General features: G+C 46.8%; 11 protein-coding genes; 7 read left to right on the forward strand and 4 right to left on the reverse strand.

Annotated features, from left to right (window-relative positions):
• Positions 1-29: 29 nt before the first annotated feature.
• On the reverse strand, positions 30-921 carry GSBLH_T00000209001 (uncharacterized protein). XM_013038389.1 has 2 exons: positions 346-921; positions 30-315 (listed from the first exon to the last, which is right to left on the reverse strand). The coding sequence occupies exons 1-2, from the start codon at positions 813-815 to the stop codon at positions 45-47; spliced, it is 741 nt and encodes a 246-aa protein (XP_012893843.1). The 5' UTR covers positions 816-921; the 3' UTR covers positions 30-44.
• Positions 922-1,176: 255 nt separating this feature from the next.
• On the forward strand, positions 1,177-5,682 carry GSBLH_T00000210001 (uncharacterized protein; the record flags this gene model as incomplete). XM_013038390.1 has 9 exons in its annotated part: positions 1,177-1,746; positions 1,778-1,827; positions 1,862-2,088; positions 2,124-3,291; positions 3,321-3,647; positions 3,690-4,037; positions 4,080-4,244; positions 4,279-4,857; positions 4,888-5,682. The coding sequence occupies exons 4-9, from the start codon at positions 3,226-3,228 to the stop codon at positions 5,680-5,682; spliced, it is 2,280 nt and encodes a 759-aa protein (XP_012893844.1). The 5' UTR covers positions 1,177-1,746; positions 1,778-1,827; positions 1,862-2,088; positions 2,124-3,225.
• A 1,511-nt stretch (positions 5,683-7,193) lies between these two features.
• GSBLH_T00006042001 (uncharacterized protein) lies at positions 7,194-8,410 on the reverse strand (the record flags this gene model as incomplete). The annotated part of the gene is given in 6 exon segments (XM_013038391.1): positions 7,194-7,277; positions 7,294-7,419; positions 7,451-7,738; positions 7,767-7,905; positions 7,936-8,063; positions 8,096-8,410. 6 exon segments carry the CDS (start codon positions 8,408-8,410, stop codon positions 7,194-7,196), a joined length of 1,080 nt encoding a protein of 359 aa, XP_012893845.1.
• A 655-nt stretch (positions 8,411-9,065) lies between these two features.
• Positions 9,066-10,147, forward strand: GSBLH_T00000212001 (uncharacterized protein; the record flags this gene model as incomplete). XM_013038392.1 has 2 exons in its annotated part: positions 9,066-9,341; positions 9,372-10,147. 2 exons carry the CDS (start codon positions 9,066-9,068, stop codon positions 9,495-9,497), a joined length of 402 nt encoding a protein of 133 aa, XP_012893846.1. The 3' UTR covers positions 9,498-10,147.
• Positions 10,148-10,168: 21 nt separating this feature from the next.
• GSBLH_T00000213001 (uncharacterized protein) lies at positions 10,169-11,138 on the reverse strand (the record flags this gene model as incomplete). XM_013038393.1 has 7 exons in its annotated part: positions 11,005-11,138; positions 10,912-10,970; positions 10,659-10,881; positions 10,525-10,628; positions 10,384-10,492; positions 10,240-10,347; positions 10,169-10,210 (listed from the first exon to the last, which is right to left on the reverse strand). Exons 1-7 carry the CDS (start codon positions 11,074-11,076, stop codon positions 10,169-10,171), a joined length of 717 nt encoding a protein of 238 aa, XP_012893847.1. The 5' UTR covers positions 11,077-11,138.
• A 143-nt stretch (positions 11,139-11,281) lies between these two features.
• On the forward strand, positions 11,282-11,769 carry GSBLH_T00000214001 (uncharacterized protein; the record flags this gene model as incomplete). The annotated part of the gene is made up of 3 exons (XM_013038394.1): positions 11,282-11,365; positions 11,397-11,580; positions 11,612-11,769. The coding sequence occupies 3 exons, from the start codon at positions 11,282-11,284 to the stop codon at positions 11,767-11,769; spliced, it is 426 nt and encodes a 141-aa protein (XP_012893848.1).
• An 11-nt stretch (positions 11,770-11,780) lies between these two features.
• GSBLH_T00000215001 (uncharacterized protein) lies at positions 11,781-13,603 on the reverse strand (the record flags this gene model as incomplete). XM_013038395.1 has 1 exon in its annotated part: positions 11,781-13,603. The coding sequence occupies one exon, from the start codon at positions 13,601-13,603 to the stop codon at positions 11,786-11,788; it is 1,818 nt and encodes a 605-aa protein (XP_012893849.1). The 3' UTR covers positions 11,781-11,785.
• A 1,671-nt stretch (positions 13,604-15,274) lies between these two features.
• On the forward strand, positions 15,275-16,877 carry GSBLH_T00000216001 (uncharacterized protein; the record flags this gene model as incomplete). XM_013038396.1 has 5 exons in its annotated part: positions 15,275-15,347; positions 15,378-15,999; positions 16,036-16,536; positions 16,573-16,648; positions 16,678-16,877. Exons 2-5 carry the CDS (start codon positions 15,901-15,903, stop codon positions 16,875-16,877), a joined length of 876 nt encoding a protein of 291 aa, XP_012893850.1. The 5' UTR covers positions 15,275-15,347; positions 15,378-15,900.
• Positions 16,878-20,018: 3,141 nt separating this feature from the next.
• Positions 20,019-20,901, forward strand: GSBLH_T00000217001 (uncharacterized protein; the record flags this gene model as incomplete). XM_013038397.1 has 3 exons in its annotated part: positions 20,019-20,143; positions 20,174-20,820; positions 20,852-20,901. 3 exons carry the CDS (start codon positions 20,019-20,021, stop codon positions 20,878-20,880), a joined length of 801 nt encoding a protein of 266 aa, XP_012893851.1. The 3' UTR covers positions 20,881-20,901.
• A 930-nt stretch (positions 20,902-21,831) lies between these two features.
• On the forward strand, positions 21,832-24,375 carry GSBLH_T00000218001 (uncharacterized protein; the record flags this gene model as incomplete). The annotated part of the gene is made up of 4 exons (XM_013038398.1): positions 21,832-22,370; positions 22,406-23,804; positions 23,835-24,014; positions 24,046-24,375. 4 exons carry the CDS (start codon positions 21,832-21,834, stop codon positions 24,373-24,375), a joined length of 2,448 nt encoding a protein of 815 aa, XP_012893852.1.
• Positions 24,376-24,400: 25 nt separating this feature from the next.
• GSBLH_T00000219001 (uncharacterized protein) lies at positions 24,401-24,948 on the forward strand. XM_013038399.1 has 5 exons: positions 24,401-24,443; positions 24,474-24,563; positions 24,596-24,666; positions 24,701-24,836; positions 24,870-24,948. Exons 1-5 carry the CDS (start codon positions 24,414-24,416, stop codon positions 24,921-24,923), a joined length of 381 nt encoding a protein of 126 aa, XP_012893853.1. The 5' UTR covers positions 24,401-24,413; the 3' UTR covers positions 24,924-24,948.
• Positions 24,949-25,881: the final 933 nt, after the last annotated feature.

The following is a 25,881-nucleotide window of genomic DNA, read 5'->3' on the forward strand; positions in this document are numbered from 1 at the left end:
GAAGCAAAGATTGAGCAAACAAACAAGCAATAAATACAAAAAGTTTATTGGGAGGCTTCAGTTCCAGCACCCCACAGAGTCAAGTTATCTCTCAGAAGCTGCATAATCAAGGTCGTATCCTTGTAATCGCTTTCAGACAAAGATTCGAATCCAGACACAGCACCATTATAAGCATCCCGAGCCAAATCGCATGCCTTCTGGGCATCTCCTTCGATTTCGTAGTAGAATACAGAGAAATTCAAAGCTAACCCAAGCATAATGGGGTTGGTCGACTGCAGAGGCTCCTCCTGGCCAATATCCATAGCCTTTTGGTATCTACATATCAAGCAACGCCGAAATCGCTACGCATCGCGTGCTTTAACCTTCATCTCCTCTTGCTTCTCATTCTTCTCGAACTCGCACACATATCGGTAATAATCTCCCTTCAGCTTCCAGTAGAACACCTTTTGGGAACCATCCTTTGCTCCGGGGATCAGATAATTATCTAACAACGTCAAGATCTCTTTGCAGACATCGATGAGTTCTTTCTCAACTTCCATCATAAACTGGTTAATATCTTCGAGGTAGGGGCAGTTGTCTTTCTTCGATTCCTTTTGAATATGCTGGTTCAAAATTCTCCAAGAGACTCGTTTGTTATTGACAACATTCTTATATGCAATAGACAGAAGATTCCTTTCCTCGTTACTAAGATCCACCTTGTTCGTTTCAGGATCAGGTGTGGAAGCTACAGTATACATATACTCCTTCATTTCATTGAATCTCTCTGCCTTCTCAGCAATACGAGCCATCAAAATCATATCACTCTTCTTAGACATCTTTCTATACAGAAATGAGCAACACACACTTCAAATAGCAAAAATCACAACTCTTCATAAGTAACTCGATTTTCTCATCATATTACATACACGAACAGAACTGAAGTGAACGAAAGTAATGATTAATATGCAGAGTAGATATTGTACCCCAGGGGTAAACTCTTATAAGAAAGAATTAGTCAACCTAATTTACCCCCTCAATATTAGTTCTTTCTAAAAAAGTGAGGATTATCCTTTTATTAAACAAACATCCCTAATCAGAAATATCAATGATCTCGATCTGGGAACCGAGATTAGGGTCACAGTTTGTATTGTACATAGAAGTAGAATTGTTACTGAAATTGTTATTATTGGTATTCTCATCAGGTTCATCTTCCACACTGCTACAGCTTACCAAATCAATTATTTCATTATTGTCAAAGGCCATAGCAGCATCCAAAAGAGAAGAGAAGTCGGGATACAAGCGGCGCGTCATGCTGATCGATTCGGGAACCACACTTTGGATAGCTTGCTCAAACGGCTGACCGAATGTATTTAAATTGTTAGGATAGAACAGGCTTCCCGGTATCCCATTCTGTGAATCCATCACGACGACAGGCGGAATCTCGGGAATTCCAGTGGTTGCAAACACATTTCCACCCTGCACTTGCAACTCCTCGTGTTTATCCCTGCTATGTTCTTCTTCTTCTTCTTCTTCCCTGTCGTCTTCATCATATTCTTCTTCTTCTTCTTCTTCTTCTTCCATATCGTCAAGATCTTCAATATTCTCCTCTCTCTCGCAGTGCTTCCACTCTCCATTCATCGTCATCTTGACTTCGTCCTCATCGTCGTTCGTCTGCTGCAGAATGCTCTTCACAAACGGATCCTGCCGTAAATCCTGCAGTTTGACCGCGCTCCCACACACCGGGCAGCTTCGATTTGCCTTTTCCGGGTACAGCTCCATGAAGTTCTCCAAATCGAAGCATTTCACGTGACTGCAGCGAATCGATCGCACCGGAATCCGCATTCGCTGGTACGACAAGGGGTCCAGCAGACTGAACTCGAAGTCCATCAGGTCTAAAGCGATATCATCCTCTTCGTCGGTCTGCTGCAAGAGTCGTGCGAAGTTCGCGCGTCCCTCTTCGAGCGAATTGCTGCTGGCTTCCAGCACTTTTTGGAGGAACGACGCGGGCGGAAGGTCTTCGCAGAGGTATAAAACGCTGACTAAATTGGGATCTGCCGACGGAGAAATGGTCACGAAGTTGGTGCCTCGCCGAGCGAACGAGCTGAGCTCGTAGGCGTTCTCGATGGAGAGGTTCTAGAGCGAAGAATTGCCGCGTGAGGTACGCTGAGAGAGAAGATGTCGATGGAGTTGAAGTGGAAGCGATAGCGACTGGGAGAGAAACACCACTTGTCATCCTCGAAGACCACGTTGAAGAGTCGGAGGTGGAGCGTGCCGTCTCGCAGAGCTTGAAACTCGCTCGAGGAAAGCACGAATGGAGAGAGATTGGGTGTGGAGGCGGGAGAAAAAACGTAGATGCATCGATGGACCGAGAGTAAAAAATACGCGTCGTGGATAAAGCAATGCACGCAGTGACATGGAGAGTCGGAAGTGGGCGTCTCACCATTCATGTTTACAAGAGGAGCAAGCTGGGGGTCGTGACACACTAGATCGAACTTGGGAGGGGGAGGATTCTGAGGCTCCTTCATCAGACTTTCACTCCAATCGTAGTTTCTTTCAAAATCATAGTTGTTTTGGTGAAGCAAAGCTTGGGCTGTACGAAAACGCGAATAGTAGGCAAAAAACGATCGTAAGCATGGAGGTAAGTATTCAATAGTAAAGGTAGTGTAATCTCTCTCGAGATGGATTTGATAATAGTTGATGATGAAAAACATCGCATCGTCCAGGGAGAGGGGCATGGGATGTGTTCTCTTAATGTAGTTCCATAGATCTGCATCGTCAGCAATCACACTAACACTACCATTTCTAAACACTTTGCTCTTGATTCGGTGATTGGAAATTAATATATATATTACTCTCCCCAGAGCTAGTATTACGTCTTCGATACTGAAATTGGACACCTATTCATTAACAGGCAAAACAAAATCGTACAAGTTGTGAAATTTGCAGCATCATGGTTTTCCTCTGCTTTTCCGGTTTGACATGATATAAATACAGAAACTCGACCAATGTTGGGTTCACACCATCACGTTCCAAAATACTCCCCAAAAGTTGAATAATTGATGACTTTTCGTTCACTGACATCTTTCGAAAAGAATGAATGAAACCAAACGACTAAAAAAATACGTTTTTGAAACTATACGAATGGAAACAAAAGATTATGACAGCCCCAAAGATGTAGGTTCCGACCGTGTGAATAATCTATAGTTTCGCTTTCCATTTCAGCCCTATGGAGTTCAAACACAATTCATGAACACTCTATTCGATATTCTGATGAAGGGAAATATAGGGATCATAGAGAGTCCCACGGGGACAGTACGATAGTGCGAAGGACCAACAACTAGGGGAAAACGCTCAGTCTGCTTTGCGGGTCTCTGACTTGGCTGAATTCGGTATCTACCCTTCCGGAAGACTATGTTCGGGATGGAACGAAGGAAAATAAGCAGACACAGACTTCCTTGGCGGACTTCCCCGCATGGTTACTGGATATTACAGACGAAGATGTGGCTCTCAGTACCATAAAATACGATATATATATCACTTGTAGAAGAAAAACGGGAGAATCAGCGTTTCCAACTGGAACAACTGAAAAAGCGGTTGCAGAAACGAAAAGAACAAAGATTGCAACTGCTAAAGGAATCGTCAGAGAAGGACTATGCTCATCAGCAGAAGCGCATTCGTGTCTCCGAAGAGGATGAACTCCTGTTCGATAGCGAAATCCATTTGGAGACGGAAAAGGAGGAAGAACCGATCGGTGTCACCAAAGTATTGTTTCATCAGTATTCACACTTTCTCCTCAGATTTACTACTGCTCGCGGACTCACAGCCAACTCTCGCAGGTGTTTCAGGAGTTTTTACATTCTGCGTGGGCTGAGGATGTGCAGTGTTCGTGCATTGGAGGTCGTCGGAGTTTCTGCATCCATCCCACGGTGAAACGGCTGCCGACAGATGCGCAAATGAGCGACGAATGCTTGTTTTTGCAGAGAAATCGTTCACGTGGAAAAGAAGGCTGCTTGTTTCACAATCGAGAACGGGAAGAATCAATCCGTGATGAAGTTTTGGTAGCGAGCTTTTGATGATGAGAATGATACTCATGGGTGTAGACTACAAATTTGGAAATAGAAGACTTAGTTCAGTATGCTGAAAAGGAAAAAGGATGTCCCTATTACGCTTCAAGAAAAGCCATCCCGTATTTGAAGCTCGTGTTGTTGCCTTACAATCTTATTCTAAACAAGAAGAGTCGCGAAGCTTTGGGGATTGATTTGAAGGTACTTTTACGGTTTTGTTTTGGTTATTATTAAGAACCAAGTGGTTATTTTCGATGAAGCACACAATCTTATCAACGCAATTGGCGATCTTTTCAGCCCTACCGTAACTCTCTCCATGCTTTCTTCTTCCCATTCTCAAATTGATGCGTATTATCAACGCTATTCGGACCGTCTTTCATCGGAATCGCATTCCTTTATCATCCATTTACAAACGATTTTGAAAGCTCTGAGCCATCTTTTAACAACGAAACCTTCGAACTTTGGAATGGTGAATATCTTCACAGTCAACCGGTTCATTCAGCACTTGCACCTCGAGTCTATCAACTTATTTGATATTCTTCATTTCATCACCTCCAAACGAATTGTTCAGAAACTAAACGGTTTTGTGGACACTTTAGGAGAGGACGGAAAGCCGCCCGTTTCCCATTTTCCTGCAGTGACCGATTTCATTTTAGCGCTGACGAACGATAATGAAGACGCCCGTGTTGTCGTGAGCTATTCAAAGGACAATGGTCCTTTTCTGCGCTTTTTGCTCCTGAATCCAAGTGTTTATTTTAAAGAGATTGTGGATGAGTGTCGCTCTGTCATTATTACTGGCGGAACTTTACAGCCAGTCAAGCCATTCTCCTTGTTTTATCCCTAGTTTTCCGAGTTTTCTTCTCAGTTATTCCCTCATCTCTCCCAGGATCGGATCGTTTCTCTTTCCTTGCCTCACATTTTATCTCCTGATCATGTCGGAGCGTTTTATGTGACACACACAGCAACACGACAGGAAATGCGTTTTGACTTTTCCAATCGAGAAAATCCTTCCCTTCTGAGCGATCTTGCTTCCAAACTCGGAATCCTCTGCAGAACCGTTCCTCGCGGTCTCGTCGTGTTCTTCCCCTCTTTCTCGATGCTTCAGACGACTCTTCGCTTTCTCCACTCCACAGGGAAATTCTCTTCGCTCAACGAACTTAAACCCATTTTCTCTGAAGAGCGAGAGAAAGACGTTTTCGCTGCGTACTCTTCCTATCTGAAAGACCACCCATCGAAAGGAGCGCTTCTGTTTGCTGTGATTGGTGGAAAACTCTCCGAAGGAATCAACTTCAGCGATGATTTGGGACGTTGTGTGGCTATTGTGGGCATGCCCTATCCCAATAAAACGGATGTGGTGTTACAAGAGAGGATGAAGTACTTGGACCAACAAAAAGCGGGTCTTGGGCAGGATTACTATTCCAATCTCTGCATAAAAGCTGTGAATCAAGCGATTGGACGAGCGTTTCGGCACAAGGAAGATTGGGCGAGTGTGGTTTTCCTGGACTATCGCTACTGTCAGCAGTCAATCCGCTCTCGTTTGACTCGTTGGATCGACAACCGAGGACTTGTGTGCAATAATGATGACGTTTTGTTGAAGCAGCTGCAAGCATTCTATCAACGATTCAATTTGGGTGTTTGAGAAAACAACAAAAGATGACATTTGTTGCTTCCATTTCGGCCAAACCGCATCTAACTCCTTCGTCTCCTCTCTCCGTTTCTCCAATTTAGGGACTGCTACATAGCGTAGTAGTGTATCCAGCGAGTCCTCAGGCAAATCATACAACCGAGCGAGCTGCTCTCTGCCCGAAGCATTTACGATTAGGTCTTCGTTTGAGAAGAGAGATTGCAACTAGAATTAAAGCGAGTAAGCAGCACTACTTCTTCGGCTGTCACCTTTCCGGGTATGTGTCTCGCTTCGTAAGGTGTCTAGCCGTGAGTAATTGCAATCAACCAAACATTGCTTCGATCTTGAGGCAGAACACTTGTTGACTCTATAGGCAATTCCTACAGTCAATCAAAGTAATAGAAAGAACTTCTTTATTTACAGTTTCGGAAGCCATTGAACGAAAGTCACCCGTTAATTTTGATACAAACTGTTCATCCTTTTGCTCTATTTGTGGGCATTTCCAAAAAGCAAAATACGAGCATAAGCAAACGAATTGGCGAAATCCGAAGAACTGTCCTTCATTTCCCTTTCCATTTTTTCTATATCTCACAAAGTACTACTTAGTACTCACCTCTGACTTGCTTGAACAAAGCATCCGTTTTGGGAGTAAAACTTTGATTCTCTAAAATAGTATCTAACATTTGGGGAGTTATTTCGCCTGAAGGCAAGTTATCAACCGCAGACTTCAGTTCTAGGTGTTAGATTCTCATAATTAAACGACTTTGCAGTTGCTGGATTCCTCTCTGTGATAATTTACTACTCGCTGCTCCCATTTCTTGTGTATGAATGATTGTTGACTTGAATGTATTTGTTAAATGTATATTTTTTCTTCTTCTAACAAGCCCGTCTAGCTCAGTCGGTAGAGCGCCAGGCTCTTAACCTGGTGGTCGGGGGTTCGAGCCCCCCGGTGGGCGTTTCTTTTTCTCAAACATTTTATTTTTCTTATTATTATAATTATGATGATGATGATTATTATTATTATTATAGTTCTTTTCAAAAGATCAAACCAAACCGGCTTTCCCTTTATCTTTATAAATAGCTTCAATGGAATCGCTTCATTTCCAAGCAAACTAAGAGTGAATTACAAAAGTCCTAAAAGACAGGTAGATTCTTTCTTCCTAATCCTCCATATTGCTTATTCTATATATTCCTCCATATCTGATGAATTCCTAACTGACGAAGCGGACGATTCGCTCAATAAATACTCTTCCTTTGCCTCATTTTCTTCGTTTGCCTCCAAAATGTTCGCATCGTTATTCTCTTTTATTTTCATCTCCATTTGGTTCCCTTCTTTCTGATGCTGTTGCTCCTGTTCTTGTTGCTCCTGTTCTTGTTGCTCCTGTTCTTGTTGCTCCTGTTCTTGTTGCTCCTGTTGCTCCTGTTGCTGCTCCTCCTGTGGATTTTCCTCTCCTTCCTTCTTCTCTTCTTTCTTGGCGTTCTCACTCGAGTCCAGCAACGTGGACACAGTTTGCTGGGAGTTCCCTTCATTGAGACGGAAGTACGTCCCTCGACCTCCCAGCGATACCAGAATTCGCTTCTTCCACGCCTTTATTTCGTTTTTCTACTGTCTACACTCCCCCAAACCTCTACATGCATTTTCTTTCGGTGACGAGACAGCGAGGGAAGGTGCGCATAGACCTTATTGCAGTACTCGCATTTGTATTTCACGTGGTTGTGGAACGTCGTTACATGCGCCAGCATGGTTTTCCTCTGCAGTCACGCCATTCCCCATTCATTCTACCGATGTAAAGGTGTGCGAACATCCAGGAACCGAGCAGGGAATGCGCGGAGAGAGCTCTGACTTGGGAGAAGAAGAGGAAGGTTTCGACGGTTTGGGAGGCGCATGGACTGTTTTCATGTGGTTTTTGAACTCTTCGATGCTCGAAGCAATGAATGAGCAGTCAGGAACGCTGCAAATGCAGGTGGCTTCCTTATGGACCTTTTCGTGAATCACGAGACGGGATTGAGATAAAAAGGATTTATTACAGCCAGGAAATTGGCATTGGAAAGGTTTGATGCCCGTGTGGAACTACAGAGTGAAAGACGGTAGGAACAACAACAAATTCGTGCTTTCGAAGGTGCTGCTTTTTGGTAAACTCTTCGTCGCAGTAGCTGCACTTGTAGGTCTGTGGGGGATTGTTCTCCTTTTGAATGTGCTTCTTGATATGGCGATTTAGGTTATATTGAGTGTTAAACCTACTCTAAACGGGATATCCTATAGAATACCTCTTGGTACATCCTTCATAAGGACAGAAAAAGTCATATTTGTCATTGTGCGACGCTATGTGTCTCGTTAAATGGTCTTTTCTGCTGAAACACTTTCCACAACCTGGAAATGTACACTGAAATGGTTTCTAGAAAGGTATAAGGGAAAAAACGCTCATACTTCTTTTGTATGGGTTCTGACATGACGAATATACTTTGTGTGCTTTTGAAAAACGATCCCACAATACTCGCATTTGAAACTAGGTCCCTCTGTTTCCTTCGTTTCCATTTCTTCAGAATCGCTTTCTTTGTCTTCTAATTCGTCTAGAGAAACCGATTCATCTTCGCTCATCTCTCGGAATGGAATATGAATAAACGCACTGTAAGTAATCTGTGTGATCCCACGTTTTTCAAAAAATGAGTGCTCTTGAAGATTATGAAGTTTTAGAAACTTCAGAGAAAGCGCTGTGCGAGCATATTTTAAGTTTAACTTCATTGGATTTATATGTGACAGGTAATGGTTGTGTGATGCTTTTTGATCTCAGATCCTTCAAAATGGTTTTGCGTGCTCTGTAATGCGAAAATGGAAGACGTACGGGATATTCAAGCCCATACAGCAAAATTTGGGTAGGATTTCCATTTGATGACGATTTATGATTAGTCACAGTTGTTATCATCTAGTGGAGGATGATAAATTGCTGTGTAGTAAGTGCAAACGAATTCTCACTCATTTTACGGAAAGAGTGAATGAAGGGGATTACGATAGTGATAACAGCGATTCAGATAGCGATTCGGATGAGTTAGTTTCCAGTCTCTATTCTTCCGGATCAGTGGTGTGTTTTTTATATTCTACTCTCATTTCTAGCCATACAATGGTCCTGATCTAACTATTGAAGAGGTAATATCGGGTCTGAAGAACGACCAATACAAGAACATCATTGTGGTGCTGGGTGCTGGAATATCATGCGGTATCCTTTCTCTCGCTCTTTGTTTTAACCTCAGCCTCCGGAATTCCGGACTTCCGTTCGGCGAACGGTCTCTATCGGAATCTGAACAAGTTTCCCGTTCCCTACCTGCGCGACCCGTCGTCCATTTTCAATATCAAAGACTTCAACAAGCTCAGCACGCCGTTCTGGATCCTCGCTCGCGAGATGTTCTACTCGGATCAGAAGTACCACCCCACGCCCTGCCACTTCATGCTCTCCTTACTGAAAGACCGCGGCATTCTGCGCCGCATCTACACGCAGAACATCGATGGATTGGAGCGCGACGCGGGACTGGAGCCGCCCTTGCTCGTCGAAGGCCACGGCACCTCGCGCGAGTGCGCCTGCTTCCACTGTGGGCAGGAGTTCCGCTCCGATCTGCCGCAGCGCAGCGTGGATTCGCGGACCGTTCCGTTCTGCCCGTCGTGCGGCGGTCCGATCAAAGTCGAGAAGCGGAGAGGCGATGAGAAATAGCCGAAAATCGTGTTCTTTCATGAGCATTTGCCGAGCGTGCTGTACTCGTGCTTCCGAGAAGATATGCCCGTGGCGGACTTGCTGATCGTGATTGGATCGTCGCTTCGCGTGTATCCGATCGGGTAGGTGCGGAGAATGGCGGTGAATCAGAGGAATCCCAGAGCATTTGCCGGCGTTCGTTCCGCAGCTGCTGATTAACAACGAGCTCGTTGGGAATTTCGGAAAGAAAATGTGGAAAGAATGCAAAGAGAGAGTGAGATGTAGACATCGGAGCTGCACGTTAATCGGAGATTGCCAGAATCTGGCATTGGCGCTAATCAAATTGTGTGGCTGGGAGACGGATTATCTGGACAAGATCGATGCGTATAAGAAGGAAAACGGACTCGAGTCGTTTATCTGGGAAGATCAATACAATTTCGAAAACATCGAGGCGAATTGTTTGAAGTTCGAAGAGACTCTGAAACGAGACGACGTTCAGGATAGTTCGGATGAAGAGCCGCTTCGACCCCTTCCGAACTGCTTCTTTAGCGATGATGGAAGTGAGCTGGAGACGTACGGAATGTCGCAAGAGGATTTAGACAGCATTGCGGAGTATTTCGTGACGCAGATCCGCGAAATGAGCATTTTGAATCACATCGAAGAGAGCGAGAATCGAAGCGAACACATCGTGCTGCGATGGAATAACATTCTGGTAGAGTTGAACGACGTGAATAGTCGCTGCTTCCGTGAAATGATTAAGTGGAAGAAACAAAAGGTAAATAAAGATGACATGATTTCCTTTCTTTGTTCAACACGCTTCAAAGAAGATAGGCTCGAATTACCAGCTCGCGAGATGATCTCTACGCTCGATTCTCCTCCACAAACAAACAAAAATATGCGCGTTGGCCTCCGATTTGATGATATCGCGCATCGATGTGTACTTTGTATCCAACATGTAGTAATGCTGACGTCGAATCATCACCGACAAAAAGTCCGCCTGAGCGATGAGAGCGAGACAAAGCACCTCGCTTACCTTGAAATCATCGATGGCTTGGACCGTGTCGAGCAGTTGAAGCATCACTTTCGACATGAAGTAACACTCGCAGTCGTGCAGGTTTGTGTAGAGGCAGAAGGAAGGATAGCTTGGAATCACGCAGAGAGGAGCGTTGCTTACTCGATAAGGAGGGAGTGCGGAATGTTTAGGGAGTTCGAACGCGAAAGCAAGTCCGCATAGGAAATGATGTGGTGGTCGGAGGTAATTCCATACACGGGATTTGCCTGAGTGTTAGAAGCAGTGAACGCACAAACTCCATCCTTTGCGGTGGTGTGATCTTTGAGTTGCTCTAGAACGAAGAGGCAAGCACATTCCTTTCTTCTATAAACATTTGCAATGTCATGCAGGTTCAAATGTAGGTTAAAGTTGGAAGTCACGACAATGCAATCACTCTTTATACTTGGCACCATCTGACGCAGGGTATCATACGTCCCCTTGCTGTTTTCAAAGCAAACGATGTCAACGAACGACTCAAGCCTAGAGAGAAGGCGTTTACCCAAAACTCACCCTTCTGTACAAACAACTACCTGCGTTCGTTCCACATCATCTCTGCAAATGATTGAGACCTAAAAATGAGAGCAATCGTCTGTAGCAAGATACTTTATCGAAAAGGAGGGCTTTAAAAAATTCAACAACGTATGTAAGCCGAGCTTTGTCCCTAACATATTTCATTGTAGTAGGAACCTCCTTTTCGGTAATCTCCTCAAAACTGTCTTCATTTGGTATTATGATGACCTATTCGTATTGCACACACTATTTTCCCACTTGAAACTCCTGGATGCTCATGAATAGTGTAAAGAACGAAAACCAGATAAGCTCTTATCTAACTCTTATCTTATCTATGAAGAATGTTTGGTGAATTTCAAAAATTTTTTTAATGCAACGTCACAGAGACACTCCAAGTCCTTTCCGTTTTGACTTTGGATACACTTCAAAGCCTAAGCCGTCTTCTTCATATCTGGTAAGGATTAAAGTGAAATTATTACTTATAGGAACTCGAAGAATCGTTTACTGCTGATTATGATATCACTTTGACCTGTCAAGATTTCTTTGAACACGCCAAGAAAGTATTCCCAGCGCTGCGCATTTACACGTTCAACCAATTTACTGCAGAAAAGCGTTATGGTGGAAATGAAAGTGAAGGAAAGAGCGCTGTCATCTATATCAAGGGTATGGGTATTCATTTTTGTGGTTACTTCCATTCTAGCAAGACTCACTACTCCACTGTTGGTTGCTACTCAGTCGGGGGCCACGCTAAGAGAAGTGCTCATCCCAAACATTGGGCAGGTAGCATTTCTTGGTACCTCCCGCTGGTCTCTACAAGACAGACTTACTACTCTTATGGATATGAGTAAACTTGTTTGAAAACAAACACATTCACTTAAATCTCAATCTTAGGTTGTTCACTAGGAGCAGGAGCCGCTGGAGCAGCTGGGGCGGGGGCGGGGGCGGGTGTCTGTGCAGGAGCAGGAGCCGGAGCCGGAGCGGGAGCCGGAGCCGGAACAGGAGCAGGTGCTGGGACAGGAGCAGGAGCCTTTACAGGAGCCGGAGCCGAAGCCGGAGCCGAAGCAGGGGCTTGAGCGGTGCTGACCTTAGGAAGCACCTTTCTCGACGAACGATTCACCATAGCGACAATACCCACAACCAACATAACAACACCGAGCACAATCAACAAAATTCCGACAAGGAGAATCACATTAAACTTGGACTCCACGCAGAACGAATACGGAGCGCTCCACACACCCGCAAGTCCGGTCTCATCCAGAATGCACGCTCGCACAGAGGTGCCCTTGTATCCAGCGATGGTGGTACAGTCCATCGTGTAGTTCGTGCCCACCGGCGTCTCCGGGAAGTCCTCCATCTCCACGCAGAACTGCTTCTTCACCGTCACATAGATATCGGTCTCCACGGTGTTGTCGTCCTCTCCCTGGCCAATGATATGGTAGGCAGTGCGATCGCTCTCCTGGGTGGGATAGCCCGAAATCGATCCGTCCTTCTGCATCATGAGGCCGGTCGGGAGTTCCGGCGAGATCGTGAACGAGCTGATCGTTCCGTTGTATTCGGGTCGCGGCGTCTGAACCAGATTGTTGACCACGCCCACAATCTCAGACTCCACATAATGCAGATTGGACGGGGCTTCGCGGCGGCAACCGCTTCGATCCAGCGCGCTCAGCACGCCGTTGGAGCAGGTGCGAGTCGCCTGACCGATGTATCCTTCAGGGCAAGCCTCGGTGTACACCTCCTGATCGGCAATGTCGATACCCTCCACACCATTGCAGCCAATGCTGGTCACAGTGATCGTCACTTCCGTCGTGGCAGGAGTCGAGAGAGTGTTCGTCGCCGTGATGGTATAGGTGTTGGTTCCCAGGACCGACGCCATTCCAGCAATGTCTCCACTCTCAGTGAGGATCAGACCCTCAGGGAGAGAAGGATTCACGACGAACTGGGTGACGATGTTCGTATAGGTCGGCTTCATATACACGGCGCCTCCCATAGCCACCGTCACGCTGGCGGGCTGGTAGGAGAAGCCGGACGGCGACAGAGCGGTGCATCCCGTGTAGTCCGGCTCTCCGAACACTCCGTTGGTACACAAACGAGTCACTGTGCCCTCGTATCCCTCGGGGCAGAGCGTGCTGGAGGAGGAAGTCTCCCAGTTCGACACCGCAGGGAAGGAGTCAAGAGCGTTGCAACCGTTGTCCAGGACGGTGATCTGGAGAGTAGTCTCCACACTCTCCAAAATATTCGTTCCAGTAATCGTGTAGGTCAGCTGCTCCGACACCTGCGTGGGCTTTCCCGAAAGAACTCCAGTCTCGCTGAGAGTCAGTCCTTCAGGAAGAGCAGGCGTAATGGTGATGTTTTCAAACACAGCATTGTACAGCAACGTGAGCGGCTCAATTTCGACTCCCGTCTTGTAGATGACTTCACTAACGCCGTACGAGAAGAAAGAAGAAGCACGTAAGTCACAATTCGTAAGATCCAGTTCACTGAAGTCTCCTGCAATACACTGCACACGAGCATATCCAGAATAGTAGGTAGGACAATTCACCACAGACCACGCCTTATGAGCAGTATAGGGATACTTCTCCGTGGCTTCACAGTTTACAATAACAGCGGAGATTGTTACAGATACAGAGCCCGATCCATAGTCATTCGTGGCAGTGATCTCAAAGACAAGGTCCGAAAAAGTTTGCTGGACCATTCCATAGATAGTTCCTGACTGAGAATCTAAGAAGAGTCCAGAGGGAAGGTCTGTGTTGACCGACCAAGAAACAGGGTTACCCAGAGCGGTAGGAGTAAAGCTCACTTCCTTGTCCACAGGAATCGTAAGCTTGTTGTCGTTTCCATAGCTAATGCTGCTGGGAGAAGGGGGAATGCAAGTATCTTCGATCTCCGAGGAGAGAACACCTCCCTCCTGGCAAGTACGGTACAGCCCTCCAATATATCCTTCAGTAGGGCACGCCTTCATCGCCTTGCTTCCCACAAAAGAGGCCGAATATCCGTCCTGCGCAGTGCAGTAGGCCGCAGTGACGCGCGTCTGAATGTACCACTCGGACATCTCAACTCCTTCAGACTCGCAGCCCCAGTATTCGATACGATAAGCAGAGTAGGCCTTGGAGTTATCGAAGGCAAACATCTTCTGTGTAGGCACACCGGTAGCTCCCCAGGTACCTTGCGTCTGGAAGGACTGAATCAGCTCGTATTCATTGTTATCGTTGAGACCCTTCACCTGCACCGTGTAGGGACGACGATTGTAGTTGTTTCCAGAGTACAGAGTGAATTGGTTCGAGAACACTTTTCGATTGTTGTTAAAGGTGTAAGACACCCACACGTGCTGCGATCCTTGGCAGAAGGCGGTGGATTCGGCGTAAAACTTGGTATTGGTGTTCTTGTCGACCGTGTTATCATACGTTTCGTGATAATAGCCATCATCAAAACCAGGATGACTCGCAGTGACCACTCCATTGGTTGTAAGATCCGTCTCGGATCCCTCTAAAGAGAGAACAATAGCAAATTCATTTTCGGTCGGGGGTGTCTTCGTATGGATTTCCACACAAATCAAGTTGCCAGTATTCCGCATGGCGGCGAGCTCGAAGCTCACGAGGGCTACCCAAAGGGACATCGAAGTCTCCTCAGCAGTCGACTCCGTTTGGTAGGTCAAATCTCCGGTAGGCAAACGAATTCGAGTCATTTCCTGACCATTGAGATAGAGAGCATAGCCTCCGCGAGTACGAACAGAGGCCTGGATCGCAGCATATCCTTGGATCTCCAGCACATCAAAAGTAGCGCAGTAATAGGCAGAGATGGAAGAGGGGGTCGGAAGAGCACTTTGGGTCGCAGTAGGCCACGAACCAGAGAACTCGTCTTTATACCAGTTTGCTTCAGGTGCGGTTCCATCCACTTTGTACCTCCATTGAGTTGCTGCCGTGAGGTCGGTTTGTTGCGACAAAACTTAGTTATTAGGAAGAACAAAGTACCTACCAACAGAAAGCACTACAAAAATCAGAATACTTCTCATCAAAAATAAAAAATGAATATTGTTACGAAGTGTATAGTGATACTATTAAATCAAGAAGATACAATTCTTTTGCCTTTTTCTTTTGTATACGTGAGGAAACGATAATTTTCAGTTTTTTTCACCTACCTCCTTGTGAGAAAACTTTAGAATGATACTTCCACTTTTTCTTTAGTCTTGTCCATTATCACTGCATGGAATAGCTTATTTGAATTTTCCATATTCAATCCAATAAATAACAAAAGAGACCTTGATGGCGACCAAGAATCGCGGTTATCAGCAATTATATTTTTAACTTTGGAAGCATGATTCATCTTAGAAAAAAGGTGAATGTAGCGAATGAAACAAGCCCATACGAACGGGTGACTTTTGTTTTGAGTTGTAATGAATAGACGAACACGCTTTTGGTGTCTAATGTACTCTATACACAGTAGATGCTATATAATTGCTCTGAACATAGGTATTTGGCTACGGAAGCGGTTACTGGGAAATACGTCTTGTGGACGGAGATTGCTGTAGGAGATATAGATTTTGAGATGATACAAACTTGGGCGCAGTTTGCAGTGGAATTCTCGAAAAAGGCCCCTACGTACGTAATGAAAGTGAGAAGGATTATCCCTCTTGCAGACAAGTCTATTGTTGTTATTATCTCAGATTATTTCGAGTCAATGACGGTTAAGGATTATCTGCTGAAGAATTCCGACACTCTCCTCCTCGACAGCAATCAGGAGAGCTATACAAAGCTGGTGCGCAGACTGATCTTCTATATGACGCAGTACATTACGCTGCTGTCTACAATCCATCCCCCTATGTACCTACCTATGTGCTCTCTGAACAACATTTATGTTTCTGCAGATCTTGAGAAAATCAACCTGGCTTACATTCCCTTGTTCCTGTACCAAATCCAATGTGTCGCAGAGAACCGTCACTATTGCATTCCTACCGAAGTGCTTGAAGGAAGCACCCCTTCCATCTCCACCTCGATGTATTCGCTCGGAATCTGCCTCCTTCAGCTCCTCACAATCTCTCCAGATCCCACTTCTCCCACGCTCGAAGCGTCTCTCTCTCAACTCCACGACCCTGTATTTTCTCTCTGCATTCCTCTCTCTCACTCCCAGACATTCCTCTCGAGGTACACATCCGCCCTAAAGACCCCTCTCTATCACGATCTTTTGACAAGTCTGCTGGGTCCTGCTTCCAGTCGTCCGTTGTGCCAAGAAGTGCTTCAGCAAATCCAGTGGAACGAGAGCGAAGAGACATTCGAACGCTCCTACAATTCCTACTTCACCGTGCGAAACCCTCCCTCCCGTCTGAACGTGAACGTTTCGAGCCCTCATTTCTCTTCGACCAGCATGGAGGTCGAGCCAATCAGCTCGTCGTTCAACTCCCCGCAGCCTCTTCTTCATCCTAAATTTCAGCAACAGCAAGAACAGCAGCAAGAACAATCTCAATCTCAATCTCAATCTCAATCTCAATCTCAATCTCAATCTTTATCTCAATCTTTATCTCAATCGCAGCCCCAGGATTCCGTCGATCCGTCAGAGTCCACGGTTCCCATCGATTTCTACAGCCTGAATTTGGTGTTTGTGCCGCAGGACGGGTCGAGCGAGTCGGAGCCGGTAGGATTTTTGATTCGGTTTGCGAGTGATGTGCAGAAGAATGATGATCGGTTGGAGCTATTTATCGTGTCCCGGAGGGAGAATTGCTTCCAGTTGCGAGTGTATCGGTACTGTAGGGGTAAGAGAGGGCGTTGAGCGTAGTTCCCAGTGGCCTACGAAACTCGATCGAGATTCAGTTCCGGTATGGGGAAGAGACGATTAGTTCGGTGGTTTGCCAGCTCATTAAACTTAATTTCATCCGGGAAGCTCTTTTGGAGCTGGCAACAGAGAACATTCAGATTTGGTTTGATAACTTTATTGAGGCGACTTTTGATAATAGCACACCTTGCAAAAATCAATGACATGTTTGTTACATAGAAGGAAAAAGGGGGATTACTGCCCACGAGTGTTGAACGTTTTTTTCTTAGTAAACGCCATTATCGTAAGGCAGTAGACACATTGCGAACTTCCTAACAAGAGTTCTGCAAATAGTAAACGAAGCATCCTTATTACACACAGTTTTCTTTTAACTTTGAATCGATTCTACGTCGTTTGGTTTGAAAATGGTCTACCAAATGACAGATGCGGATCGCCGCGCAATCCATGAACTCTACCCATCTCTCTTCATAAAGTTCATCCCGCCTCTCACCGTCGATGAAATTGAGAACTGTGTGTTCAATAGCAAATATTCGTTGAATGTAATATTGCCTACCCTAGAACATTTGGTTGAACTCTTTCTCTGGTGTGTAATATCTAGAAAGAAGTGAAGCAGAAGGCTCGCATTCCTACTCCACCAAGTTCCCCAAGCCCGCTGGTTTTGCCACCCAAAATGGATGTTGACGAAAAGAAGGAGTGTCCTGTCAATACAATACAAAGTACGAGTCCAGGCCCGAACCCAGGCCCGAACCCAATACCTGTAGCGAAAAGCAGCGAGCTAATCATCCTCTCTGATTCCAGTGATGACGAGAATCCGCGAAGAGCAATTCGTTCGAACCCTGCTTCACTCTACAAGCAGCGCATTCAAGATTCACCCGAATCTATCATTTCTATTAGTTCTTCTGATGATGAGCCCCTTTACCGAACAGGACGTCGATCGGTTATCAGTGATGAGGACGACGAAGTAGAGAAATCAAGTTCATCGTCTGACGTGTATTCTATCGTTTCAACAAGTGATGGTGACGATGATGATGATGGTGATGTTGTTGAGTATCTATCAGGAGACGAAGACTCCACGTTTATGTTGGAACGGAGCACTTCTGATTACAGTTCAGAAGAGAGTGATTCTACTCCCAGCTTCGCCTCAGACGAGAGCGAAACGAATGAAAGCGCGTTCATGAAAGTTGGAAATGCAAAAAACTGGAGGATTTCTGGCAATCAACCGGAGGCTTTGCCTGAATCAGTTGCTGGCTTTTCACTCGAACCTCCTAGGCCATCCACACAAACCAGTTTCAAAGCACGCCCTATTATTCAAAACATGTCCCAATCCACAGAAAAAGTGGTTGATGAAATCGTGGACGACGATTCTCCTCCAAAGAATCACCCCATAGATGCAGCTAACGAAAACGAACTGCGAGAACTAGCCAGAATCAAACTTCCCTATTTCCTGTCAATCCAGCAGCTGAACGCGCGAGGCTGTCGAATCAGTAGGGTAGCAGAATGTATATGATCTCAAGAGTACCAGAACCTGTTCAAGCCACAGAGTAGGGAGCTGAAGAGGAAGAAAAAGCAGGAGAAAGAGAAAACTGAGAAGTCGAAGCGAAGCTATCCAAGAAAACAGGCACGATCACGAAAGGTATGAGGGAATGTCTCTTTCAAACTCGATGAAACTGTTTCTGAGCGGTCTCCAGACCGAGTAGGGAGAAAATCAGAAGGCGGCGTTTCACATTCCAGGACTGCCTGTTTGGGTAGAGAATCAGAATTAGGAGAGTGTACTGGAATAATTTATGCTAGAATTTTGGCAGTCAATATGTTGGGTTGGACTGGATCTTGTTCGATTAGCTTCGAAATGTCATTTGTTGAGATACAACCAAAACATTAATCCTACGCATTGAATGAATCAGTATTCCAGAAATCGGCCTTTTCTTTTTGTGTCTTTGTTTGATAATTATGGAACCACTGCACAACTGTCAGGATGCAATGGTCGTGTTAATCGAGATGGTTTGATTGGATGCACTAGTTTCACCTGTCCGCTTTTACAACTAGTCAGATTTCCTTTTGAAAACTGTCACTTGAGGAGTTTCATCAATCTCCCAATTTATTTTTGAATTGTAGTTTAATTTTAATCTCGTAATCCCGTAGTAGTCACTTTGTTATTTTAAATATTTTAATACATATTTGTTAAAACCAAGTATGTCTGATCCAAATCCAGAGTAGAATTGAAATATACGCATAATGCAAAGACCGGTGAGGGAAACAACAGATTCCGCACAGGACCATTCAGTTCCCATCACCGAAGAAATCAAACACGACCCAGACGAGCCTACAAATCAGCAGTTTTCTGAAGTGAAACAGGAAATAAAAATAGAGCCGGTTATAGATAATAGTTCCACGGCAGCAGGTACTCACGCTTCGATTTTTCATAAAATGATAGTGGCTTCCGTTGAAAAGTCACCGGAGCCTCATGTGTACACACCGGAGTACGATGGGTCGGATGATGACTATACAAACGATTATACAGAAGTGAGCTCTAAAAGGAGGAGACGGGAAACTCGTTCATGTAGAAACGCCGCAGGTCTGTTACTCCTAGTTGCCTTGTCCCAATCGAAGCCTTCCGTCTTGCTCCGTGGCCAGTATTCAATCACAGACAATCTCTGCACCTGGGAAGGCACGGTAGTGGTTCCATCAGTCTGTGATGATAGTGGGGTATGGCGGTAAACGGCATCATCAGCGGCTTGGAGAGCGACTTTAAGCTATCCATGCCTCGACAGCGCCAGTCCACATCTCTTTCTGGCCCCCAGTCAGGCGAATACGACGGCTACTTTTTCATGAAGGTGGACGGCGTGAAGAAGGTTCCCGAGCGCGGTGTCCACCTGGAATTCATCCAGGACGGTTCGATCTACCGCGTGAAGGGCCATGGCTGCAACAACATCGGCTCGTACACGATGGAGGGCACGTACAACCCGGAGACGATGGACATGGCTTGCAATCGCCTGTGCGCACTGTCTCTTTCCTGGTGAATCGTAGATACGAGCAGAATCAATCGGGCCATTCCACACGGCAGCGTGCGCGTGGCGGATACACGGATTCGGCGCCGGAGCGAGAGTATCGTGGCCATCCTCGCCAAGCCACGCCCTCGTTTCTTCGCGAGAGCGTGGATTTGCCGCCAGGCCTGAACGAAGACATGAAGATGTGCTATAAATCACTGAAGCGATTGATGGTAGGCGAGCGAGAGCGCGAGCGCTCTGGCTGACGCGTAGAATCACAAATATGCCTATCCGTTCGTGACCCCCGTGGATCCAGTGGCGCTGAACATTCCCGACTACTTCGATATCGTGAAGGAGCCGATGGATCTGGGCACCATCCAGAAGAACATCGAGAACCACGTGATTCTGACGCGCGACGACTTTGCCATCGCGGTTCGCAAGGTGTTCGACAACGCCTTTTTGTACAATAAACCGCAAGACGACGTGTACGAGCGCGCTGGATTCATGAATCGTAGTCACGTGATGGCGAAGACGCTCTCGGAAATCTTCGAGAAGGATTTCATGCAGATGACACGCCGGATCTACGAGGCCGAGCCGGAGCCGTCCTCGCCCATCTACAGCAATAAAGTGCAGCGACACTCCGTGGTGCCTCGCTCGCGGCAGCGGCAGCGGCAGCGGCAGCGCTTGGCGAAGGGGAAGAACGCGAAGAAGGTGAAGGGGAAGAGCGTTTCTGGGAAGAGCGGGCATCGCAATGATGTGAACGAAGAATACATGAAAATGAAAAATCAAATGAACGCACTCCAAAGTCGGGTCGATCAAATGAAGGAGCAGATGCTGGCGATGGGGCTGAAGCTGCCCTCGTCGGACACAGCGCCTCCCATGTCGGTGGAAGAGAAGAAGGTACTGAGCCAGGAAATCAATCAATTCACTGGCGAGCGACTGGAGTACATTATAAAGATCATGCAGGAGTCGATGCAGATCGATACCGTGGGATCGGACTACGAGCTGGAGATCGATCTGGATACGATTCCGAATGAGACGCTGCGGAAGCTGCAGGAATATGTCCAAAAGTGCAATGCTGGAGGACATGGAGGAGAGCGGGGCAGACACGCTAGCGAACTTAATAGCCATATGGGTATGGGGAATTTAGACGTGGATTCGGGTAGGTGAGGAGGAATTGCGTGAGGGAGTAGATGATTCTGTGGATCACGATTTTTTCTAATATAATCTATAACTCATCTATGGCGTGTTTGTTGTATAAGCTTTGTTTGTTTCGGAGAGGGGTGGAATGGAGATTTTAAATGGAGTGTCTAAAATCGGCTCGATTTCGGGCACTTCTTCAAGTCCCTGTTTTGGCTCAAATAACTTTCTGGCAGATATTACGTGCCTTGGTTTTTGATTTACTCATTAATTCACAATGGCTGACCAGGTACCAGTCCAGGGTTTCCACTCATCGCCTAGATCATTATAGACGACGTTGTTTTTTCTGAGAATTGCAAAACAATTCGAAAGCATTGGATGGTACCAGAAAAGAATGCGTCCGTCTAATCTGTAGGAAGAGCGGGAAAGCTGGGGTAATAGCGACTGCCTCTGCTTTATCCAGGGACAAGTGGATGCCGATGTGATGTCCTATAGCAAATCAAACACTATTCAGGTTTCCATCGTCTTTTCAAAATCGATTGTAGCTGTATCTGCTTGGAATCGAATTTCCGGAGACCGCGGTCATCTTTACTGAAAAGGGAGTTTATCTAATCACCAGTGAAAGCAAGGGTTCGGGTTTTCGGACGTGCTCACTTGCTAGCTCGCAACTACCTGACACCCATGCTCGACAAGGTCCACAGCAAGAACAGCCTGGACTGTGAATCGAAAATTTTGATTCGTCAGCGCAATTCCACAAACGAAAAGGTCTACGAGGAGCTGAAGCCTCTTCTTCAGAACTCCTTCAGTGGCGTACGCTCCTGCCCCTCTCTCTCCATCGTAGAGCAAGCTGGGCCTCTTCGTGAAGGAGAAAGAGGACTGGACGGGGAAGTTCGTCACGGAGTTTTTCGCCGGCATCAAATCGTTCGTCCACGAAGAGGTGGACATCGCGGCCGGCGTGAGCGCTCTCTTCGCGATCAAGAACGCTCGCGAGCAGGAGAACGTGGACCACGCGGGTCTGGCGTGTCGCCGCCTAATGAAATCGGTTTTCGTTCCCGAAATGGAGAGCGTGATGCGCAGCGGCCGCAAGGTCAAGCACAGCAAGCTCGCGGAGAAGCTCGAGACGATGCTCTCGACGCCCGAAGCCTTCGGCGTGAAATACCCGGCCAGTCTGCTGGACATCTGCCACCAGCCCATCATCCAATCGGGCGGAAGCTACTCGCTGAAGCCCTCCGCGATCTCCGACGACCATCCTCTCTCGCAGGACATCATCATCTGCTCGGTGGGCGTGCGCTACGCGAGCTACTGCGCCGCGCTCGCACGAACCTTCTTCATTAATCCCTCGCTGTTCCAGCAGAAGTGCTACGCCGCGCTGACCGAGGTGGAGTCGGCGGTGATCAAGCGGCTGGTTCCGGGAGCGGTGCTAGGCGAGGTGTACGACTACGCGGTAGCGCTGCTGAACGAGAAGGCGCCGTTCTTGCTGCCGCACTTTATGAAGGAGTGCGGTACGGGAATCGGCTTGGAGTTCCGCGAGAGTTCGCTGCGAATTCGAAGTGGAAACAAGGAGGAAGTGAAGTAGGGCGTGGAGCGTGGAGAGGAGTGGCTCGTAGAGTGGGGATGTGCTTCAATGTTCGATTGGGCGTGGAGGACGTCGCGAACAAGGTGAAGGACACGGAGGTGAACGTGAACGATCTGAAGACCTTCTCGATTCTCCTCTCCGATACGGTGATTGTGGGCGAGCCCGAGCAGACGCCGTTCTCCGGCTTTTCGTCGTCCAATCGCGTGGTGACGAACTTCAGCACGGAGTGGTCGAACGTGTCGTTCGATCTGGACGATGAGAGCGACGACGCCACCAACGAAGACGCGGTCATTCAGTCGATCGCCGAGTCCGGCCGTCGTGTAACGCGCGGAATGATTCGGCAAGAGCAGCTCCGTTCCGAGCAACGCGAAATGGAAGAGAGCGCGCTGACGCTGCGGAACAAGCACCAGCGCAAGCTGCTCTTAGAGCTGCAGGCGCGTCACTTGGGTTCGGTTCGCAATGAGGAGACGAACGAGAAGAAAAAGGTGGAGGTGGAGGACATCCAGGCCTTCCCTTCGCCCGCGCAATACCCTCCCGAGATGCGACGCGACCAGATTTATGTGGACACGGAGAACGAAGTGCTGTTCCTGCCGATCCACGGCGTTCCGGTGCCGTTCAGCGTGCATACGGTGCGAACCGTATCGATGACGGAGGAAGGCGGGTACGGGTATTTCCGCATCAACTTCCACACGCCGCAGAACAAGAGCGGAAAGGATATGAACGCGACGATGCTGAAGGCGATCGAGAAGTTCCCGGCCGCGACGTACATCCGGAACCTGACGTTCCGCTCGCGCGATGTGACCAACATGAACGTGCAGGTGAAGCGGATCAAGAACGTGATGAAGCAGCGTCGGCAGAAGGACAAGTACAACGAGGAAGCGGCAGACATCATCGAGCAGGACCAGCTGCAGCTTCAGACGCACGCGCGTGTTCCTTCGCTGACCGGAATCGATATGCGACCCGCGTATGGAAAGACGAAGGGAAGATTGGAGGCGCATGTGAATGGATTCCGCTATCTCACGCAGCGCAATGAAACGCTGGACATCCTCTACAAGAACATCAAGCACGCGATTTTCCAGCCGTGCGACCGCACTCGGTTCGTGATTCTCCATTTTCACTTACTGAATCCGATCATGATTGGGCGTAAGAAGTGCAAAGACGTGCAGTTCTTCACGGAGGTCATCGACGCGAGTCGCAACCTCGCCGGCATCACCACGAACGCGTACGACCCCGAGGAAATCCAAGAGGAGCAGCGCGAACGCGAGACGATGCGCCGTCTGAACGAGGCGTTCCGCCATTTCACGCAGCAGTGCGACAAGATCGAATTCGATATGCCGTATATGCGCTCTTCGTTTATGGGCCGGCCCTTCAAAGAAATGGTGCTGCTGTCTCCGTGTCGCGACTGTCTCATCAACATCACCGAGCAGCCCGTGCGGTTGTGCGGATCGCGTGATTTGTAGTGTCTGGTTGTGACGCTGGATGAAATCGAGCACGTGCACTTCCAGCGAGTCACGTTCCGAACTTCCACCGCCGATATGATTCTGATCTTCAAGGATTACAAGCGGCCCGCGGTGGAGATCGACGCGGTGAAGGTGTCGGACATGGACAAGATCAAAGAGTGGCTGGACTCCATCAACATCGTAGCGGAGTGATCGGGTTTTGATGATGTAGACGTTCACGGAGTCGGCGACTTGTTACAACTGGAAGGAGTTTATGAACGCGGTGCGCGACTATGATCGCTTCTGGATGGACACGGATGAGGACGGACAGAAGAAGCCGATCGGATGGGAGACGCTGACGGAGGACGCGGTGGAGGAGGAAGCGAACGGAGCGGAGGAAGGAAGCGACTTCTCGGAGGATTTGAATCCTTCAGATTTGGAGGACGACGATGACGACGAGGATATGGACGAGGATGTCGATGAGGAGGAGCCAGAAGAAGGAAACGAGGAGAATTCGGAGGATGATTATGACGACGATGTTATGGATCTTAGCGATATGTAATGTTACATTTTTTTGTTTGTTGGAAGCAGTTTTGTGGAATGAGCCAGATTAACTTGGACTCCCTTATTGTATGTGGTTCGAAGCGAATTGGACTGTAGATGACGGTAGAAGAGAAGGACCTCTTCACACGCTACAATTACCTGAACGAGGAGCTGAAGGATATCAACAACTCGATCGAGCAGATTAAAGTGAGTCGTTTTTCTTGGTGGTTAACGATTAGAAGCATAGTCAACTGTTATCCGATGCTTTGGAGGAGAGCATGCTAGCGGAGGATGAAGAAGGCAATCTCATGTAAAAGGAGGTGAAAATGGCTGTAATCGTCTAGGTTGAGTTGCGGAAGCATTTTTGTCCAAATGGGATTCGATTCTGTTGAAGAACGTCTCAGCAAGATGTCAGAAGACGCGCAAAAGGAGCAAGACAAATTGGAAGAGGAAAGAAACGAAAAACAAACCGAATTAGAGGTAATTTGAAGTTTAGGAAATATTAGTATTTAGGAAATAAAGAAAAAGCTCTATGCTCGTTTTGGTGATCTTGTTGTGCTGGGTTAATAATTGTTGTTAATCTTTTCGTACATTCTTTGTTTTAAAAGAAATTAAAATATATATATATAAATATATTCACACAGACAAATAAACAAAAATGTCTACTCAATCTCAAGCTGGACCGCAAAATATCTCGCGGCTAGTTGAGTACCTTGACATTGAAAATGAGAAGAGTTTTGATGAATGTTGTCTGAAAGAGATTGAGATTGTTTCAAATATCGTAGATAGCAATAGTGCCTATGTTACTATCGATACCGTACTATTTCAAGCATATGTACTTCTCGAATTTCGGATCGAGCAATCAAAGCATTCGTTGAGCGATCGTCTCATTGAATCTATCTTCTCCTTCATCGAACGCCATGTAAAACCATATGAAACGAACTATAGGGAAAATGAGAATGGTTGTTTGCAACGAGCGCTAAATTTGTTTGCAATGTACTTTTCATATAATGTGTAGCTGTGCCACATATTTATATCACCAAAAGAATTTGAGGATCCCGGAACATCTCTCGGAGAATGCTATTCTATCGATTCTTCGTTGTACAAAGTCTCTCCTAATGGTAGCTGACTCTTCCAACATGGAGCCTTTCATCAAATTACTCACAACACCAATTACCCCCGAAATAGAGAATTCTTGGGAAAAACTCACAATTCTACCTGCTATCGAGTCAACTCCTGCAGTTCAACATCTTCAAAGTCAGGACTTCGCCTCTATCCTTCCTGTTCACCTCTACAGTCTCAACGAATTGATTTCTCATTCCTCCCATGAGATTTGCAGCACTTCGCTCATCTGTATTGAGTTAACTCTCCTTGGTACCCAAGGAAAGCATATTACTCCACTTCTGCCAGCATTGCTTTCAAATCTCGTTGTGGCTCTTCGAACCAACTCGCTTATGACTTGGAGGGAAAAGGCGCTTTCCACGTTTATCTTTGCTCATTCCCTTTCATTGATTGAAACTCCATC

The sequence above is a fragment of the Blastocystis hominis genome, assembly GCF_000151665.1.
Source record: "Blastocystis hominis, Singapore isolate B (sub-type 7) whole genome shotgun sequence assembly, scaffold_0".
In the NCBI taxonomy this organism is placed as follows: domain Eukaryota; class Bigyra; order Opalinata; family Blastocystidae; genus Blastocystis; species Blastocystis hominis.